The sequence below is a fragment of the Engystomops pustulosus genome, chromosome 6, assembly GCF_040894005.1.
Source record: "Engystomops pustulosus chromosome 6, aEngPut4.maternal, whole genome shotgun sequence".
NCBI lineage: Eukaryota > Metazoa > Chordata > Amphibia > Anura > Leptodactylidae > Engystomops > Engystomops pustulosus.
The window spans coordinates 40,179,481-40,200,531 of record NC_092416.1 but is presented as its reverse complement, the minus strand read 5'-3'; the positions used below and the strand labels follow the sequence as shown (position 1 = coordinate 40,200,531).

The window sequence follows — 21,051 nt, the reverse complement described above, 5'->3', positions numbered from 1 at the left end:
CAAGTATAAACCAAGTAGGGCTTTTCAGCATATCATTGCATATAGGGTATACTGTATATATTCACAGATTTAATTCATCTTATAAATAAAATACAAACAAGTAAATACAAAAGGTAAATATAATAATGCAGATCATATTTATTCACAATATACACATGTGGAAAGCAATTAAATAAAACATTGTTTAAAGAAACATTACAAAAAGTTACAAAAGTTGCATCCTCTGGTTTCTGTGAAATCTGCATGTTCAAGTGTTTCCTTCTCTACATCATCGTGCATAAGGTGCAGTTACATAGAAAATCCCTCTGTGTTATACAGGGATTGTTTTTTCTGGTTCCTGCAATTGACATATTGGTTAATGTGCACATGATTAAAGGCACTAATGGGTAAAACATACAGTGGCTCAAAGCTGGAGTCTTATAATATATTTACATGCATCTTATCCAGCTTCAAGACAATGGGGGTCATTTACTAAGGGCCCGATTCGCGGTTTCCCAACGTGTTACCCGAATATTTTCGATTTGCGCCGATTTTCCCTGAATTGCCCCGGGATTTTGGCGCACGCGATCGGATTGTGGCGCTGGCATGCACACGACGGAAATCGGGGGCGTGGCTGAACAAAACCCGATGGATTCGGAAAAAAAAAAAAAAAAAAAGTCTTGCGGCACTCGCGTTTACCTTCACTAGGAATAGACCAGTGTACTTCAGTGCATTCCGGCGGGCCTCGGGGAACTTCAGCGCAGTTGGAGGAACTACCTTAGAGAATCCCGGCCGGACCCGAATCCACCGCAGAGAACGCACCACTGGATCGTGAATGGACCGGGTAAGTAAATCTGCCCCAATGAGTCTAGTGGTGTAAAATATACCAAAACCTTTATTTCCAAACTTCTTGGGTACACAATATAATCACACAGAGTCGTCACAAGATTTAAAGACAATCGCATACGCGTTTCAGGTAGACACTCTACCCTTAATCATGGCTGGGTAGAGGGTCTACCTGAAACGCATAGGTGATTGTCTTTGATTCTTGTGACGACTCCGTGTGATTCTATTGTGTACCCAAGAAGTTTGGAAATAAAGGTTTGGTACATTTTACACCACTAAACTCGTCGTCTTGAAGCTGGATAATATGTATGTGGTTACCTTAACTCTAAAGGAAGCTGGAGGATCCGTGCTTGATTGAGTCTATATTCCAGGTGGGCTGACACAACTCTTCTGCTTATAATTTATTTATTACAATGCAATTTATGATAACGCTGATCATCATGTTACAGTAATTGAAGGAATTATAATGATGGTTACTTGTACATTACTAGAAACTTAGATACTTCACAGTTGTACTGTGATAAAAAAAAATGTTCCTGACTCTTAAAATAATTAATATTCTCAAAATTTACAGCAAACTTGGCAAAAATCAGTAATCAGTGTGTGTCTACATGAAAAGTGTTACTCTATGCTGTCAGTGGCTGGGTGCGGATCTAGCTGCTCTAACTCACTGCTCCATTAGTATAAATCTCCTGTGTAATCTGATCCAGCAGGTTTTTTGCCTGCTGCAAGCAAGAGGGAATTCAGAATGCAGGGATTTCAGTAAAAAGTAGATTAGTAGGGAAGAAGGGATGATAATACAGGTGATGTATTAAGTATAGAAGAAAGCAGGTTTTCTAATGAAATATATCACAAATTCCTCATATCGACTTGTATCAGTTATGTAATGTTGGTTGAAAGGTCAGTCATTATTATTTATAATTATTAATAATTTAGTCACATCATACATATACATTTTACAGTCACCCTCTATGTCCCAGATTCACCCTAAGGCTACATTCAGACGGCCGCTACGGTACGGCGGGCACACAGCAAGGCGCGGGGAGAGGAGGAGGATATGAGCGCCTCTCACTGCACCCCTCTCCATAGGGATATATGGCGCACGGCGCCGTATTCCAGAGAATGATAGGACATGTCCTATCTTTCTACGGGGTACGGAGTGGTACGGTGCGGCCGTCTATGGGGGACATATATATCGCCCGTGTATACGTCGCCTGTATATACGTCCCCCATGCGTTCGTCTGAATGTATCTCTCAACTGTACATACAGTATGGATTGCATTGTCAGCCAGTGATTCTACATTTGAACTACATTTTTGGCACAAAAATTCCATGGAATCCATAAGGCATCTTAACTGGAACTTCAGCTCTGCCAATTTCTGTGAAGCTTTTGGCATCTAAAATATGTAAAAAGGTTGTTTTGCCCTAGAGAATAACAAACAAAGTAGAAATTAGTAAATTAATATTTTCAAAAGCAATAAAAAAAATTTATTTTCTATCCAAGGCAGAGGTCAGAATGCAACCCCCCAACCTTGGAGTACAGCGTAATAGTTGGCAAATGTTCAGGGCTTCATTTTACTTTGATAAAGGCTTGCGTTTGCCTACAACATAATTGAGAAGTTCTGATTTTGTTTTCAATACAGCTGAATCAGGTGTATAGGGCGGCTTAGATACAGCAGCTAAGCTCTGGGTGAGGTGGAAACTTATATAGTGGCCTATGTAGGGTAGACACCTCTATAATATTGTTGGTATATTATCTGTACACAGTGAGAAGTCATTATGTTCTAGTTATATCGAGAAACATCTTCTATGATTATATTAAGAATATAGTAGAGGGAGAATACGGTAACATTTACAGTTACATATTTCTCAATTGCTTCAGTTAGTTACCTATATAGCAACCTAGTGCTATTTCTGAGCTTAAAACATTAAGTGTGGAAAGGTGCACAGAGCAAGTTTGAGGGATTTACAATGCTTAAATTGTGACATTAGAGATAAATGTGTTATGTAGCATTTTGTGGGCCTATCTGGCTTACTGGCCCAGTACCAGCTAAATATGTCAATAAAAAAAGCATATAATCAATGAACTATCCTATCAAGTTAAAGTTTCACATATCATGAATAGTTATGAGTAGAACTGGCCGAACCCAAATTGTAAAAATCTGTTCGGGTCCGGGTGCCAAACTGCAACCCCCACCAGTAACTGCCACCGGCTCCTACATCACTCCTACTTACCTGTTGGGGTGACACTACAGCAGAGAGGATCACTCCATCGTCTTCTTCACACGAATGGGGGCTTGGAACAAACACTGGTTCTGAGGGGTAGAAACCATCTTCCTGCCAAACCTTCAAACAAGAAACATATGTATGTTGTAAAATATTTATTTCAGATGTTAGATGGAATATTATGTAATTTCTATATAAAAAAAAACAAAAAAAACAATTCATTATGGGGTGGTGGGCAAGTAGAGAGCATTACAAAAAAAAAAAAAATTTGAAAAGCATTCGATCGTTTAGACTAGTTCTAGACTCTCCCCCAGTTACATTTTAGGTGAGAGATCACCTTTCCTCTTTCAGCAATCATTGTACAAATACAGGCGTGTATCTACCACAAGTCAAATCTACTTACCTTAGCCTGCTTTGTGTCAGCATCCACTTTAACAAGACAGCTCCCCACAAGGTGCTGGAACCCGCATCCATAGAAATAGCGATATTTCTTAGTGTTGCATTTGGAATAGTTGATGGCAGGAAAATCAAGACCTCCAATGTTCTTGATTGTGTTATCATAAAGGTTTTCAGGCGTACACCACAGCTAGAAAAATTTTATATTTGTATTGTTTATTTTTTTCTTATCAAACAAAAGATACTACTAGATTGGGGTAAAACATAGGAGTCATCTAGCTGACTGTATACTTATAAATACTTATACTTTCTATACTCATTTCTAGAAGTGATCAAGGTGCAGAACTGGCACCATTCTCAATATCCTTGTTTAAGTTTCAAGGAAACCTACCATTTGTTTTCATGAGACCTTGAGAATGCTGTAGCTACACTGATGCAGAAACATATCTTGTTTAATTCCTGATCCGAGTGGTTTTGCTCAAAAAAACAATAAACAACAAATTCAGGAAAGCTGGGCTGCCGTTCATACACATATTACACGGAGCTTCCTGAACTGTACAGACAGGACTAATCAACCTGCGCTGGATGAGTCATACACAGCAGCTGGGGGGAGGGTGCAGTGACTGATTACTTCTGCCTGTCAGGCACCACACAGTGAATATAGCATTCTCTGAATCAGTGCATAATTAAGGTGAGGAGAAGCACCGGAGCAGCCACAGGACGACAGAGCCTCATTATCATTATTTTATAATTGTTTTTTCAGCAAAACCCACTCAGTTCAGGGATTAAACAAGATATGTTTCCGCATCAGTGTAGCTAAAGCATTCTCAAGATATGTTTGGTTCATAATATATAAAAGCAAATGGTAGATTTCCTTTAACAGTACATATATGGTTGTTAACCCTATATGGAGACTGCGCCTTGAAACTCTATCCAAGATGTTACAGGTGGGAACCTCTGTATTTCAATACAGTTGTACTGTGGTATAGTATATGATCAGAACCCATAGGTTTAAAGCACCCTAGGGGGCCTTGAAAAATTTTTATAAAATGTTTAATAAATCATTCCATTAATAATAATTCCTTTATTTATATAGCAAAGATTACCCAGCGCTACACAGAGCTGCCAAATCTATGTAAAAAAAATAGCTCATCCAGAAAAAAATGTACAAAAAAAAAAATCAGGGGTGCCAGAAAATGGCAATACTTTTTTCCTTCAACGTTTAGATCTGTTTTTAAAGCTATTAAGACACAATATACATATGGTATCTCCATGAATGTACTGATCAAGAATAAAAAGGGGATGTGTCGTTCAGAAGGGACAGTGACAACTGTGAAAACAAAGCTTTTAAAACAATGAGTGAATTTTTATCTAGCCTATAGGGAAATTGCATGTAAATTTCTGTGTGTACAATATGTGTGTCCCCTAGAAAAGAAGTCCGCATCCTTCTTTGTGAACTGAAAAAGAAAAATGTTATGTTGGAAGGTGGAAAATAAAAAACAGAAACTCAGAAAGTGGAACAGTCTTCCCTGACTGAAAATCATTTGCGTCATATAGAATGTACCTAGCAGATTTCTTTAAAGGAAACCTACCACTTCTGATGGTAGGTAGGAGATGTAAACACCGGGCACCAGCTCAGGGTGAGCTGGTGCCGGAGCTTACCTTAGCGAGTGTTTTAAACCGCTATATCGCGGTTTAAACACATTTTGATTTACCTCTCCGAGGTAGCTTCGGCGCTGCGCGCAGCCATGCGCGCGTGACGCCTTCGGCACTCCGTATGGAGGCGCGCGCGTGCACGGCCGCGCGCAGCGCCGAAGCTACCTCGGAGAGGTAAATCAAAATGTGTTTAAACCGCGATATAGCGGTTTAAAACACTCGCTAAGGTAAGCTCCGGCACCAGCTCACCCTGAGCTGGTGCCCGGTGTTTACATCTCCTACCTACCATAAGAAGTGGTAGGTTTCCTTTAACTTGCTAATGATAGATCTACCGTATATTTATACACTGACACATACAAGAAGATATTCGGCATTCAAAGGAGAAAGAATGCAAGACCCTAAACCAGTGATTGCGAACCTTTTAGAGATCGAGTACCCAAACTGAGACCCAAAAACCACTAGCTTTTCCTAAAGTGCCAACACGGCAATTTAGGCAGTAACAAACTTATTGCTACCAGAATCTTTGAGCTCCAATCCGACACCTTTTCACTCTTCGAACAGGACGAAGCAGCACAGGATGGGTCACTTTAAAGTAGCAGGGCACTACTTGGACTGCCTGAGACTGCGGGAAGATGCCATGTCTGGCAAACTCTGTGCCTGGGAGACAGCCTGTGTGCCCACAGAGATGCCTCCGAGTGCCTATCTCGCACCAGTGCCATAGGTTCGCCACCACTGCCCTAAACCAATGAAGATACGGAAGATGTGTAAAAGTAGCTTAACTGTAGTTACAGTCAATTACTGTACTGAAAATATTTATTTTTGAGGTATGAAGAATATAAACAGCTACAGTATGTCATGTTCCATTCAATATTAAAACAGAAACCCTTCCTTATTGATCCTTATACACTGACAGCAATCGCATCCTTTACCCAAAAGGGGCATCGGGGTATACATTTAGTTAATATACCGTATTATACAACGCCCTTTGTAATAACACATACAGTATATACATAGAAGCACAGGTACCTTTCCATCAGATCTTTTCTCGGCTTTGGCTGTAGAATAGCTGAGAGGGTTGATTTTTATACCATGTGGAGTCTCAGAGGTTGCAGTTAGAGGAAGTACATACCGTTTTGGAAAAGATTTTGGAACGGAATGATACACCTATTTAAATAAAAACATAACAGATTGAAGGGAATACTATAGGGGAACAAATACAGCATCCAGGTTCCCTCTCCCTTAAGGGTATTATCCATATTTTTTTACAATCCCTTCTCATTCAAATTTTTCGAGCCTTTCTGTACAATGCAGTGAATATTAAATATATGTCCCACAGAAAACAAACCCTCAGGTAGCTCTCCTTATCGTAACTATTTTCAACCATAAGTCCAAACAATATGTAATACAATACCTCTTCCAATGCTTTACCAGATTTGTGTAAATTTTGCAAGTTGTATATTTGGAAAACTTCTCCATTATCCTGACAGCAGAGGTCCAGCACAATGCAGTCTTGATCTTCATATGCATTAATTTGATGAAACATGGAGTTTGCTTGAGTGTGGAACGTCACCGGGTGTAGCTAGATGTAGAGTAATACAGTGTCAGAAAATATGTATTGAAAACACTAAAACAAGTGCCAATTGCCAAATACCTACTCTCTGGGAAACAAAGTTACAATAAGCTAAGGAGAAACAATCATGGTGTAAGGCTAATTGGATAAAGGGATATTTAGTAATGAATCAGCAATCTAGTTCAAGGAGATGATGCAGGAACCTTTGTGCTTTTCTGATAAGACATACAATAAACATCACTGAAGAAAGCAATCATATTTCCACAAATGTTTATGATATTAGGGGTGCGCATTAATTGGTCATAGCAGTCACGTACCGTATTGCTAGTGCTAGAATTGCAGAAGAGTAGTCACTAAACAAGCCAAGAATCAAATACCAAGAGTTCAGAAGTAGCAAATATCGCAGAGCATAAAATAAACTACCAAAGAATTTGACCAGCAAAGAATGCAGCTGTATGCAGGATATTTATAATGAGGAGGACTCTGCCCAAGGTGGTAGGAGCAGACACTCACAGTCACATAGGGGCAGATTTACTTACCCGGTCCATTCGTGAACCAGCTGCGCGTTCTCTGGGGTGGATTCGGGTCTTCCAGCGATTCACTAAGGCAGTTCCTCCAACGTCTACCAGGTGTCGCTGCTGCACTGAAGTCCGCCGGAGTTCACGATCCATTGCTGGGTGCAGGTAAGCACGTGTCCAGCGACACTTTTTTTTTTTATGCGGCGGTTTCTCCGAATCCGTTGGGTTTTCGTTCGGCCACGCCCCCGATTTCCATTGTGTGCACGCGGGCGCCGATGCGCCGCAATCCGGTCGCGTGCGCCAAAAACCCGGGGCAATTCAGGGGAAAAAATAAATAAAAATAAAAAAAAAAATTGGCGCAAAACGGTAATATTCGGGTAACCCGCCGTAAAAACGTGATTCGGGCCCTTAGTAAATGACCCCCACAGTGTTAAAGAGGACCTGTCACCTAAAATTTCGGCACTAGAAGCTGCTTACTAAAGTAAGGCCTATGGAACAAGGGGGCGGTCCGGGGTAGAGGCAGCTCCTCGGACCACCCCTTCATGAATACAGCAGATGATTAAATTGTACCCCGTCGCAGTGCTCGATAGCGTTACCGGAGGGCGTTACTTTAGTAAGCATTACTTTAGTAAGCGTTACTTTAGTAAGCAGCTCCTAGTGCCGAAATTATGGGTGGCAGGTCCTCTTTAACTCCTGCTGGCCCAAAGCGTGGTTGCAGAGAAACGGGTTCGGTGAATACAATTCACAGCCAGCCACTAGAACATAGTTCAGGCTGCCAGACTAGAGTAAGCCACAGGAACAGTCAGCGTTTTCTCAACCTATTAGCGTGAATTGAGGAAGATGCAGAAATGGATGTAACATTAATAACATTATCTAACATCATTAGATAAGTATCTAGTCCCTTTTATTAGTACTATATGCCAAACGATATGTTTGGCATAAAAGTAACACAGCTCATCCCCCTGTACACACCATCGTCACCGTCACACATGGTGGCGGCAGCATCATGGTTTGGCCTTTTCGTCAGCAGGGACAGGAAAGATGGTTAAAATGGATGGGGAGATATAGCCAAATACAGGACCATTCTGGAAGAAACCCTGTTTGAGTCTGCAAAAGACCTGAGACTGGGAGGGAGATTTATCTTCCAACAAGACAATGATCCCAAACATAAAGCAAAGTCTACAATGGAAGGTTCACAAATAAACGTATCCAGGTGTTAGAATGGCCAAGACACATCCAGACCTGAATCCAATCAAGAATATGTGGAAAGAGCTGAAAACTACTGTTCACAAACGCTCTCCATCCAACCTCACTGAGCTCCAGCTGTTTTCCTAGGAAGGATGGTCAAGAATTTCTCGATGTACCAATCTGATAGAGACCTGATACCCCAAGTGATCTGCAGCTGTAATCGCATCAAAAGGTGGCGCTACAGAGTATTAACTTTAGGGGCAAATAATATTGCATGCCCCACGTTTCAGTCTAAAATATCCAAAAAATGTTCCACTCCACAATTGTGTCCCACTTGTTGTTGATTCTTCACCAAATAATTAAAATTTAATATCTTTATGTTTGAAGCCTGAAATGTGTCAAAAGGTAGAAAAGTTCAAGGGGGGGATACTTTTGCGAGGCCATGTATTATAATTACATTGCACTACATCCAATGTCCAAAAAATAGGCACTTATTTATTTGTGACCATTTGTAGACTTACCTCTCCTGTGTGTTTACTTGCCACATGAAAAACTGTGTCACATCTGGGATCCCAATGCATGCATTTAGATATCGGTGACCCCGTTATGTTGCATGTAAGAATTTTTGTTATATTCAACTTAATTGGCTGTTCTATAAACACAATGTAGTTTTCAGTCATTCCTGGGGGAAAACAGACAAAACATGTATCAATTTGTACAATTTATCTTAAAAGGGTTGGCTAGCCTTACCGCATGTTTTTGTAATGTGTGTGTAAATGTGGGGGGCAGTATATTAGGTAATTTACCAATATACATCTACTAAAAGTTCTGCTCCACTTTCTTGATATGTAAAGTGAAGCCTCCTGTCTTTTACCTCATCAGCCAGAAATTCCTGTCCATAAAATGGCGGCAGATGGAGGGTCATGTGATCTCTGTCCATGAACATCTTTTTTTTTTTTGTTACCCGGAAAAAGGAGGTTTAAATACCAGAGGAGTTACTAACTCGGCATCCTCCCAAATTGGCCAAAAACATCACAAAAATAACAATGTTAGTGCTCATACTCCGCAACAATGGGGCAAATTTACTTACCCGGCCCATTCCGCGATCCAGCGGCGCGTCGTTCTCTGTGGTTTATTCGGGTCCTCCGGCGATTCACTAAGGTAGTGCGCCTGAAGTCCGTCGGAGTTCACTGGAGTTCACCAAGCTAACCACGTTAGCTAACCACGAAAAAATCTGTCTGTGACTTTCTAATATAGGACCGGTGTTCGACTCCGAGAACAAGAGTTTAGCGGGGTCTCCCACAGGACCCAATGCAGAAAGCGGGCAGCGTGACAGGAGAAACTGCAGAAGATAATCTCCAATTTTCAATCAACAAGGAACTGGGTGAGATTGTTCTGTGGAAACCTTGAATTTAATGACTTATTGTTGACCGAGTATGAGCACTTGCGTTTTTTTTTTTCCAGATCCACTACCTCCATGCCAGTGTGAGTGTGAGGTGACTTGGCCGGCCAGGGGATGGTTTTGACTGGAAGAGAGTGGCCGGTGCGGGACGTTCCTTTCCCAGCGCCTGCGCATTCGCTGCAACTGGCAAATTTTCATATGTCAAAAATCGCCGCTACGCAGGACCTCTTGATACATCAGTGAGCGCCATATGATAAATAAACCAACCCCTTTAATTTCTCTACTATTACAAGGAGTATAATAAGTGTATTATATTAGTATGATCAGTATATTATATAAGTATTAATATATTAATACTGTACATAAATTTGTAACAGATTGGTTATCGCTGTATAAAAATATACTAAATATATACTGAGAAACCGAAACGCGTCGATCTGTGCTGCTGCAATGTATCCGGGTACAGGCAGTCCCCGGGTTACATACATGATAGGGTCTGTAGGTTTGTTCTTAAGTTGAATTTGTATGTAAGTCGGAACTGTATATTTTATCATTGTAATCCCAGCCAGAACTTTTTTGGTCTCTGTGGCAATTGAATTTTAAAAATGTTGGGTTGTCATAAGAATCAGGATTAACACTAAAGCTTCAGTACAGACACCTGTGATAACTGTTACATTTGTTTATTGTAGCCTAGGACTAAAGTACAATAAATTACCAATATCCAGAGGTCCGTTTGTAACTAGGGGTCGCATGTAAGTCGAGTGTTCTTAAGTAGGGGACCGCCTGTAAATGATGTTCTAAGTCTTTCAGAGAATAAAGAAATTGAATATTGTTTGCGCTGGATCCCTTTTTTTTTTTACATAAATATATACTAGTTCTTTTATTGGCCATAAATGCTGGGCAATAGTTATTCCTCTAGAAGTCAAGCACACATGAATTCTTAGCTCAAATTGGCTTGAATATATATTCTTAATATGAAGTAAGTTATAAGCTACTTCCAGCCTTATCTGTCAGTTCCTTTTATGGCGAATAAAAAAAAACAATTACTACTCAACAAGGAACCCTATAAACAACACAGGGTCAGCATGTGCTATAATAATCCAGTGCAGCCAAGTTCATCTAATGTATATGGTCATTTCAGCCCAAAACTTTAGATAACAAGTCGTAATTGTTGCTTAATAATATCCACGTCATTCACATTGTCCACAGTTTTGTACCATACAGTATCATTACATTCGTAAAGCGCTCACCAAAACTGTGATAATATGATGGATTCCAGCGGTCACTTGCTGGTATAGAACAAATAACCTGCGCCCCGTGGAGCGTATCTTCATCCTCTTGTGCCGGCACCTTAATAATGTTGTAAAACGTGCCTGCAAATTGTAGAAATAGAAGTAAAGGTCATTTCTTAGTCACGTCTTGTCTAAGCAGAAAGTATAATGCACATGGCCATGTGTAGTGGAGCAGAAGGAGATCTACAAGCCTTGGGGTACCAGCGGTGGAGGACTTGACATGTCCATCTATCAGAGCCTCAGTACTTCCAGGACAATGCAGAGGAGTCTTTAGTGTCATAAAACAAAGCCTGTCCCTTTGATAGGGGTAAGAAGGTGGACAATGGAAGGTGAAACGGACAAGGACTATAGGATCTGTAACAGCACCGATTGCTGCGGTTAAAGAGAACCATCAGAAAAATGACCCCCCTAAACTAAATATATTTTCATAAACTGCCATTAGAAAGCATTGCCTCTATCCCTTCATTGTCCCTCTACATGCCTGTAAACTTAAGCAATCAGGTACTAGAGCTGTATGCAAATGACCTGTGAGGTGTCCAATGAGCCATTAGCATATTCAAGGTGTCCAGCTTATTCATGAGTGGGAGGTACAGCCGCTGTGCATGACTGACAGCCTGTATAATGGTGTAAGGGCTCTTCCATGTGCTTCCTGGTGCTGGCGCCCCCAGCAGCCTGTGTGTGTGTGTGTATAGGAGAGATATAAAAGCTCCAGGCAGCCATGTTATAGCAGAACATGTCAGGTACATGTGTAGCTGATGTCTGTGTCTCACACATGTGTATTAGGAGGATGCAAAATGTCAGCAATGCTTTACTATACATTACACACAGACCTGTGCAGGGGGGAGGAGAGGGGAGGGGTAACTGGTGACATCACTGCCTCTGACCATGTGACCAGCCCCGTAACATAATAAAGAAAAGATGATTTTATAATGATTAATGTATGAAATAACTAGATAAAGGCTGGGATGGGATCCTTGTGAGCTGCTCCAACAGGTAGTAGTGAAAGAAATAGTGACAGAGACCTGATGACAGGTGCCCTTTAAGGGCATATGTGTAAATGGAGAGAGCTCAGCCAGCGAGCCTTCTCCATACACTGGGATGTGTATGGCCATCATTAGAGGAAGGGCTTGTCCATTTTAAGCAAATAAATATTATTGTTAATGAAAAGTTATTAATTTTTCCAGTATACATTTTGTTTCAATTCATCACCGCTTTCTAGATCTCCGCTTGCTGTCATTCTATAGAAAGCTTCATTGTTTGCTGCCTGTGGATAAACCCAGGTGCCTGGCCATGTGATGTCCCACAGGTGCACAGCTCGTTATATCACAGAAAGTAATTACAGCTGTGTGATATAATGAGCCGTGCACCTGTGTGATATTGTAACGGGTTTACTCATGCCCCTCCGTACTCGCTGGCGCCTGCGCTGCTCACCTGTTTCCGGTCCGTGGGCCGTGCGCGAACACCCTGGTCTCCTAGGGCACGCGCGCCCGCTGGCTTAGAAAAATTTTAAGGGCCAGGGCACTGTTGATTGGCGCTGGCCATTTCTCAGAATTCTATTTAATTCTGCCTCTACCTGCACACCCTGCGTGATCTTTGTGCCTACTGCCTCAGAGAAACCTGTTCCACGTGGATTTCTGAATCTCCGTTGTGACCCCAATTCTGTTATTACTCTGATCCCATTCTGACCTTCCTCTACGTCCAGACTACGATCCTTTGCTGCCTGTCTTAACCTCTTGCCTGTCCCCAACCACGAGTTTGCCTTATGATTCTGTACCTCACCTTGGCTGCCACTGCGGACATAGTCGCGCCTATGGAAAGACAAGTTGGCACCACACCCCAACAAGTCCAACCTGCTTTGTGGTGGTCTCTGGTAAAAACTGGGTGTCCCAGGTGTCCCAGGCAAATTTCTATCCACAGGAAGATAACAGCAAGATGAGATCTGTTCTGAGCAGAAATAGGTAATGGAATGGTACCGGTAGCTTAAGACTATGTGACTTTTCTGCAACTTTATTTTTTTATGATAAAACAAACAAGTCCAAAATCTGGGAATAAAAATAAAATAATGTCCTGATGAAAGATAAATGACCCCCTTCTCTGCAGTGATAAATTGCAGAAGCAGAAGTTACTTCACTCTCATTTGCTCCAACCTCAGGAGCTGCATTTTAGAGAGCAGGCGACCCTTAGTAGGTTAAGGAGAACCAATCACATCTCCTCAAGCAGTTATTCTTCAGGCAACAAAAATTCTGTAAAATCTTTCCTTATCGATAGATTGTCCACTCAAACAACTATTCATCAACATTGAGCCTAGTGATGGTCTTACCCTGTTTCCCATAGGAATTGCCCATGTTGTATGTAGTCCCATCCGGGTCGTAATGAGGATGAGCCGTTGCCCCGTTCACAGCAATATACTTACTCCAGTCAACCTTAAAAGTAATGTTATCCTGTTAATGATGTTTCATTATCTCTTAATCACTTGAAAAGCAATGTGACATAAAAGTAGTCAATGGTAATTCCTTCCTGACATCTGACTTGACTGATCAACATCAATGGAAGACGGTCCATCTCAAACTAGATCAAAAGCGATGGTCATGGTACACGCCTAGTGAGGGCATCTGAGACCCACGTTGCTGGGTTTATGGATGTGTCAAAGTTTATTGATTTCTTGATCACACCTTAGTAAGAAATAAGCAGCAAAATATCTGCAGTAGTTGTGATCAAAAGTCAAAGCTTGGTAGAGGGGAGGAAAGATTGCCCTTCCAATTGATACTGGGGAACTTAAACCTGTGGTCAACCCTACAATGATAAATGATTTCTAAGGTTATTCCCGTTACCCCTTACTGCAAAACTGAAACATAATTGTGAGTTGTTGATGGTTACTAATACAATCTAGGAGGTCATCTTAGGACTTACAGGTACAGTACAGAAGTAGAGAAGTATTATAGTGTATCATAATAGCAATTAGAATGTGCTCTATTTAAAGTTACATATATAAGAGTAGGACACGGACAAGGTCATTGGGCCACATTTACTAAAAACAGTGCAAACTACACTATGTGCAGTTTGCCTGTGTAGTGTGCAGGGGGCGCCATATTCATGAATTTTGGCACATGTTCTTCACAAAATTGAATAGACAGGAGAATAGTCAAGAACATAAGCCATTATTGAAAAAACAGAACATATCACTGACAGGAAGCTAGCAGACAAACTTTTTCACCAGCAGGGAGGATTGGGCACACAGCATTTATATCTCAGTGCTCCAAGTGAGAGAGGCAGGGCTCTGAAGGTGTAAGGCCCCTTCCACACTAGCGAGTGTGATGCGATGAACTCGCATCACACTCGCAACGCAAGCTGCCGGGAACGCACGGCCCGAACGCTGCACCGCGGGAGTGAACTGACATGCTGAGTTCACTCCCGCGGTGCAGCGTTCGGGCCGTGCGTTCCCGGCAGCTTGCGTTGCGAGTGTGATGCGAGTTCATCGCATCACACTCGCTAGTGTGGAAGGGGCCTAAGAGTCTTAAAAGGCATCTCTCCACCAGGATGAAGGATTGTAAACCAAGTAAGTACACTTACATGCTGGTGTGTGCTGCCTCTGTCCGGATCTGCTCTTCTTTTAGCTTCTAATGTCCTTGTATTTACAAAAAAAAGGCTTTTAGAATTATGCAAATGAGCCTAAGGGGCTCTTGGTTCTATTAATATCTTTAGAGCCTGGAGCCCAACAGGCTCATTGCATAACTTTAAAGCCTTTTTTTCTAAAAAAAAAAAAAAAAAACAAGGGCAGGAAGCTTAAAGAAGAGATGATCCTTCCAGAGAAGGCACAGACCAGAATATCAGCGTGCTTGGTTTACAATCCTTCATCCTCATGGAAGATGTCTTTTAACCCTTGCTTGTTCAGAGCAAGGATTGCAGAGAGACTCAGCAGTCTAGCAAATAGGCAGCTGTTCACACTTCCGACTTAAGATGCTGGATTTAATTTGGCGCTTTTCTCAGCCACACACTAGAAACTGCAGAAGACAGAGACACAGACACATGTAACAACATACCTTGCATAATTGGTATTGCAATTTCTATTCTAGAATTTAAAATACCAATGTATTTAATGTGCTGTGTTCCTGAGGAATAGGAGTTGTTTGGCAGTTCCTGGGGCAGGCCACAACACAAAGAGCGGAACATCAAATGTGGTAGAAATATGAAAAAAAAATATATATCACCTTTTCTGCTGTTTCTAATGTTGCTAGATCCACCTTTTGTATGAAGTTTGTTTCTGTGCTGACATAAAAGTCCTTCTTGTACTTTACAAAGTTTATGTTCCCATTGTCAGATGGTTCTAAAAAGAGAAAACAAGTAATAACCACGTTTTACAAATATGAAAGACAATCAATAATTCCAATGTATCCAAAACGCTTTAAAAAGGCATCTCATCCCTCCAAAAATAAGCAGCAATATGTATACAGTGACAAAGTAATAAAATACATTAAGTTTGTAAAAAGTAGCAACAAAAAATCCAGTCATATAAAGCATAAAAACCTATAGATATTTGGCATCTCCAAAATCGTAATGACATGTCACCTAATCTCTTTTCCGAGGGCAAGTAAGGACAACGTATGTGTCTGTAACTTCTGCATAGATATTCATGTCACATGTCCTGTGTCCTAACTCCTAGTTCTCATGTGCTTCCAGTTAAAGTTTTGTTTACCGTATGTTTAATTGATCCAAAAGAAATCTAATGTCATATTATTCTGATTGTTCCATCAGTTTTATATACTTTTAGGACAAGTTTGTTTTTACCAAGAGGAGTATGTTTTATCTTCTCCGACATCATCCTACCTTTTGAAAGAGAATCTATATCAAGCATGGATAAACCAGGGACACTTACTCATAAATCTTCTTATATTTGCTACCCAAGGCCTCCTTCCTTCTTAAATCAACTTTTTGAATATGCAAATGAACCTAATGGGCTCAGGGGTGTCTTACCAAAGCCCCTCCATGCTGTAGCTTACATTGTGCAGGAGCTTTACCCACTGCCCGCTGTGTGCTGACACTTCCTCTGCTGTATGGGGAGGTGTTACTCATCTACCATAATGATCCTATATGGAATGAAGACGGGACAGTCATTGCTAGAGATTTTCACTAAACATCAAAGTAGATGCCGATCATTCAACTGAATGGTTGAGAATGGACCTGGTCCCCAAAATAGGAACCGCTGATAAAAGGAGGATCTTTGTACTGGCTCATAGATGGGGCGTTACGACACCCATACTCCCTATCAGGTTGTGTAGACAGTGTTGTCCTCACAGTTTGCTGATTTTAACAGAATGTTTCATGTTCCTCAAATGGTGTCTTATATTATATTTTACTTACTTGGCATTTCAAACATGGAAACAAATCGCTGAAACATGCTCTTGCAGGGGTCCGGCATGGCCACCGTACCAAATTCAGAAACCACAATCCTGTTTTCGCTTTCATTTGACTTGTAGGCATCACTTTGAAGAAACTTGCTCATGTAAGTTACATTTCCATCCTTGATTGTGAATTGGTGCATAAGAGCCATCCCATCAAACCAGTGGTTAAACCTGGAAAATATATGAAGTCAAATCAGCAGCAAATATTAAGCTACATGTGGATCTTCTTCTTATCCGGATACAATGTCATTTTGATAGAAAGAATGGAGACAAATAAAAACAATGGGAGGAGATTCATAAATATTTGTTTTATATATAAAGTTGTGGCCTTCTTCCTTCTTAAATATCTTCCTACTTTAGTAAGGCTGCATTCACACGAACGTATGCACACCAGGCCGCAGCCCAGCGGGCATATGTTCACACCGATGGAGATGAGGAGGGGTGACCCCTCCCCTCTCCCAATGCGATGCATGGCGCCCTAACAAAAGATAGGACATGTCCTATCTTTTCCCCGTGTATGGGGTGTATGGGGTGCCGCACGTGTGTCCATTACCGGCCTATGGGGGACGTATATGTAAGGCTGCAAGCTTGCAGCCGTATATACGTCCCCCTACGATCGTGTGAATGCAGCCTAAGTAGATCTGCATTGTGATAATAATTGATAAATCCATAGTAAAATAAGGAAACAATAGTATTTGAAGTTACAAAATAATTCCACATCACTATGTTAGTTGTCATATGCAAGACATAAAACAAACAATAATTAAGAAAAAAATGAATGGCATACAATACAGAGGTTACAATGGAGGCAGTGGTGAAAAATATACTGCTGCAAGTAGATTCAAAGAATGCTGCAAGTATATATATGAGTAAACTTAGGTCCATAGGGAGTGTGGCCATGCAGCAAATTGCAGGAATAGGTCCAGCCCTACCTTTTGCAGCAAACCCACACGGCTCAGACACACCTGCACCGTGCCCATGTATTATGCACCTTTATTGCAGCCGCAGGCTATCTGCCGGTTTTGCAAATAGCTCACAACCACCATATTCAGATGTTGCATGGAGCCTAACTATGTAACTAAGGGTTTCAGTATTTTACCCCTTCTCACTACATTCAGATGTAAGTGGATATACACTACCTACCTTAGAGCTGAGCCAGTAGTGCTTTATAGTATAGGCGGTTTGGATGGTAGCCCATAAAATCCTCGTACTTCTGTTCCTGCTCTCAATGCACATTTACACAAGAGCCATTTCAGGACCTTTGAAGGTCCTCCTAAAACTGTAGATTGAATGCAGGCAGAAGGGACACATCCTCCATTCCCCAAGAAGCTGATTCTAGCACCATATGTAGGAATAGATTCCAGACTTATCTTTCGGCCTGTGCCACTAAATTGTAAGACCCTGGCAATGAGCCAAGCTGCAAACGCTCTATCAATAGGACATATGAGCAGCTTAAAGCCACTTAGCCATTTGGCCCCTAAGGACAACCATATATGCATATAGTGGCAGGTGCCAGGACTCGACGATGGATTCACCAGTTCACCACTGGGTCAGTCTGACCCTGCATACATCAAGCAAACTAACAGGAGTGACACAGTTAGACTAGACCTTCTACAGTAATTGCGCAAAATACATATAATCCAGCCTAAGAAATTGTAATATACCTGGAGCAGTACAAGGTTTTCTAGTCTTAGTAATGTATTATTATTTTAGACATTTATAACTCTTTATAATGAACCATACATTTTATAATATGACATATACATATGTAGGGTAAGTAGGGTATTAGATCTTACTTGTCATTTCCAAACTCAAATCTGCCAGGTCCATTGCGGAAGAGACTGCCCGTGATCCATCCAGGGATTGTCCCTGTAATCCTGGTGGAGATGGGATGAGGAGTCTCCTCCACGGTCTGGAATAGAGGGGCGATGTATTCCTTCTCTCCTTCAGTGGAAATGCACAATTGATTTTTCTCTGCTCTAATAAAATTCTTCAGAACTGTAAATAAGAAAATAAATCATGAATTAGATATAATATTATAGTATCAGCTCTGAGACCATGTGAGCAGTAATCAACCTAAAAAGCCGCTACCCGTAGTTTGTCAAGCAAATCTACACCTTCCAGATCATGTCTCCATCGTGGCCCAGTGTAGTGACATCATCCAGAAAATCTATTTGAAGTGAGAAGTAAACTGTACTCATGGAGGTAAAGAGTTTAGCACCGAAGTCAAGCTCTCTGGCGCAGAATCCTTCTTTCTCTGTAATAGACATAATGCAGTAGAATGCTGGACAACTAGTTACTTATATCCCTAGACAAAGGGCCATCAATCTGAGAAATTAAATAGGGAGAGCTTGACTTCGGCTGTGAGTTCTCCAACCTTTTCACTTTATACAATAAATTTAGATTCTGCTTCAAAATGTTTTTTTTTCTTATGTGTCCGTGAAAGAAACATAATTCACTGATCGGGGGGTGTCTGACGATCATGAGAATTGGACGCAATGGGCATCCCATTGTCAGTTAGTGGGTGGAACAGCAGGCCAAATGTTCAACCTGCTCTTCCATTCTGACTGCTTCCATAGACAATGAATGGAGCACCAGGGTACATGCTCAACCTGCTGCTCCACCCACTACTAAGAATGGGATCTTTGGGGTTCCCAGCAGTCAGACGCTCACTGATCCCCTAGTTATCCCCTTTTCAGTGGTAAAATTCCTTTAAGACATATACACTTAAGCCTGAAACTGCTTTCCTGGTGATTTCTCTGCACATGGAAAAAGCCACCCGCAATTTTAACATATACAATAATCAAAATATTTCCCTTAAATGTGTATTTAGTCTTTAACTTGTATATCCATTTCCACCACAAGTCTTCAGTATTTACCAATGCAAAAATACAACTAGTGACAGGTTTCCATAGAGCCCTAGTTACTGAATCCCACCATTCTTTTAGCTAAAAATTGTTTCTCTCGCATCCCCATAAAATCAACCCCATGTGTGTATCTGATCAGATGAAATCTCATCAGCCTCCATGGACTTCTAGTTCTCCCCATCCTCTATGGAGACATGCAGTGATTTCATGTGATCAGATACATACACAGGGTAGATTTTGTAAATGCTAGATGGTATAAAGGACTTTAGATGACAACACCCTGGTAACATGACATGAATTGCTGAATGATGTAACAGAGCTTTGTCTCAAAGTTCCTACAGAGCTGTATATGTCTGTAGTTGAATATTGGAAGATGGCCCCCAAGTACTGGTAGCAGTGACATTCAATCAGGACTAGGGAGGCAGTGCAGTCCAGGGAACACTGCATATGCAGGACTCCATTATTATCATTGGTGAGTTGTATATAAATTTTCAAACTGATTTTTTTAACATTGCAGCCATGGAAAGGAAGAATTTAGGGATAAGGGCAATGCTATTTAATCATAGTTTTTTTTAAATAAAATATTTACTTTGGGTGGGTTCATTTGAATGGCAAGATCTAAGAGATCTAATATCAAGACATCCACAAATTTCTGATGTGAGCAGCCAGTTTCATTATAAAGGTCATTGCAATCAAATGAATTATTGCATGGCGGTCAGTGGTTTAGTGCATAGATAAGCTGGATCCAGTATGGCAGATTTTTCTTTAAAGATATTATATGCCCTAGCAATGATTTTAGAATGGGGATATTATATATAATATATATATATATATATATATATATATATATATATATTATGTGGCAGGGTGGCTGCCACTAGAGAAGCTTTTGGGCATAAAATGTGCATTTTGCCTTATGAAAAGCTGAGTAGAAGACAGACCTGGAAAAGTTGGGTCTGTCTAATTAAGTTGATTAGTTTTCAGCTGGAGGGGCTGCACTAATACATGGGGCAGACTTCACACTGGGCTCCACCCTGGGGAAGAGACAGGCGACGGCAAAGGCCTGTGGAGCGGTGGCAGTGAACTGTTGCTGTGTTTTTGGGGTGGCTGGCAGTAGGCCAGCACCTGGTGAGGTAGGGAACCTCGATGTTTAGTTAGTGCCGGAGAGGCTTAGGTATTATTTTTATGTTTTGTGTTTGTGTACTGCCAAATAAAGCTGGCTGAGGCCAGTCTTAACCTTACTCACATTGTGTGAATTCCCTGTGTGTGCTGGTCGTCTGCTTAGGAGACGACGATCCCCGGAGCTAATCTCCTACATATGGTGGCGGTATGCTGTGGCATGGAAATCAGCACACACAGCGAGATTTAAAGGGCCAGTAACCCTCATGTGAGAGACTGTTGTTCCTGCTGCTGGAGGCGCTGTGGTCACGGGAAGATTTGTCTTGGTGTGAGAGATATACAGAGACTGCTTGTTTGCTGTGGGAGTAATCGCCATGGGTCCGATGGATGAGTTCCAGAGACGCTGCCGGCAGATGATGTGGGAGGACCTTGGAATGCCAGAAGCCATTCGGGTTATGGAGACCCCAACTGCCAAGGCGAGCGGATCCCAGCCGATGGTTCGAGATGTCTGTGATCGGTCTGCAGTTCCTGAGGAGAGGTTGCTATGTGCCGTTGCCGGGGGCAACCGACGGGAGCAGCTTTGCAGATGTCTA

The 21,051-nt window shown here is 41.4% G+C and overlaps 1 protein-coding gene across 4 annotated transcripts in view; it reads right to left on the bottom strand.

The window, feature by feature from the left end:
- Window positions 1-1,064: 1,064 nt before the first annotated feature.
- LOC140134961 (carotenoid-cleaving dioxygenase, mitochondrial-like) overlaps window positions 1,065-21,051 on the bottom strand; it is a 42,257-nt gene continuing 22,270 nt past the window's right edge. For all 4 annotated transcript variants that reach the window (XM_072155812.1, XM_072155813.1, XM_072155811.1 and 1 more), the window contains exons 2-12: window positions 18,269-18,470; window positions 16,432-16,643; window positions 15,282-15,397; window positions 13,394-13,496; window positions 11,032-11,154; window positions 8,901-9,061; window positions 6,515-6,682; window positions 6,130-6,267; window positions 3,455-3,637; window positions 3,061-3,171; window positions 1,065-2,250 (exon numbers count right to left, since the gene is read on the bottom strand). In XM_072155812.1, the coding sequence (XP_072011913.1) occupies window positions 2,134-2,250; window positions 3,061-3,171; window positions 3,455-3,637; window positions 6,130-6,267; window positions 6,515-6,682; window positions 8,901-9,061; window positions 11,032-11,154; window positions 13,394-13,496; window positions 15,282-15,397; window positions 16,432-16,643; window positions 18,269-18,470 (1,634 nt within the window). In that variant the 3' untranslated portion in view covers window positions 1,065-2,133. The remainder of the gene's footprint in view (window positions 2,251-3,060; window positions 3,172-3,454; window positions 3,638-6,129; window positions 6,268-6,514; window positions 6,683-8,900; window positions 9,062-11,031; window positions 11,155-13,393; window positions 13,497-15,281; window positions 15,398-16,431; window positions 16,644-18,268; window positions 18,471-21,051) is intronic.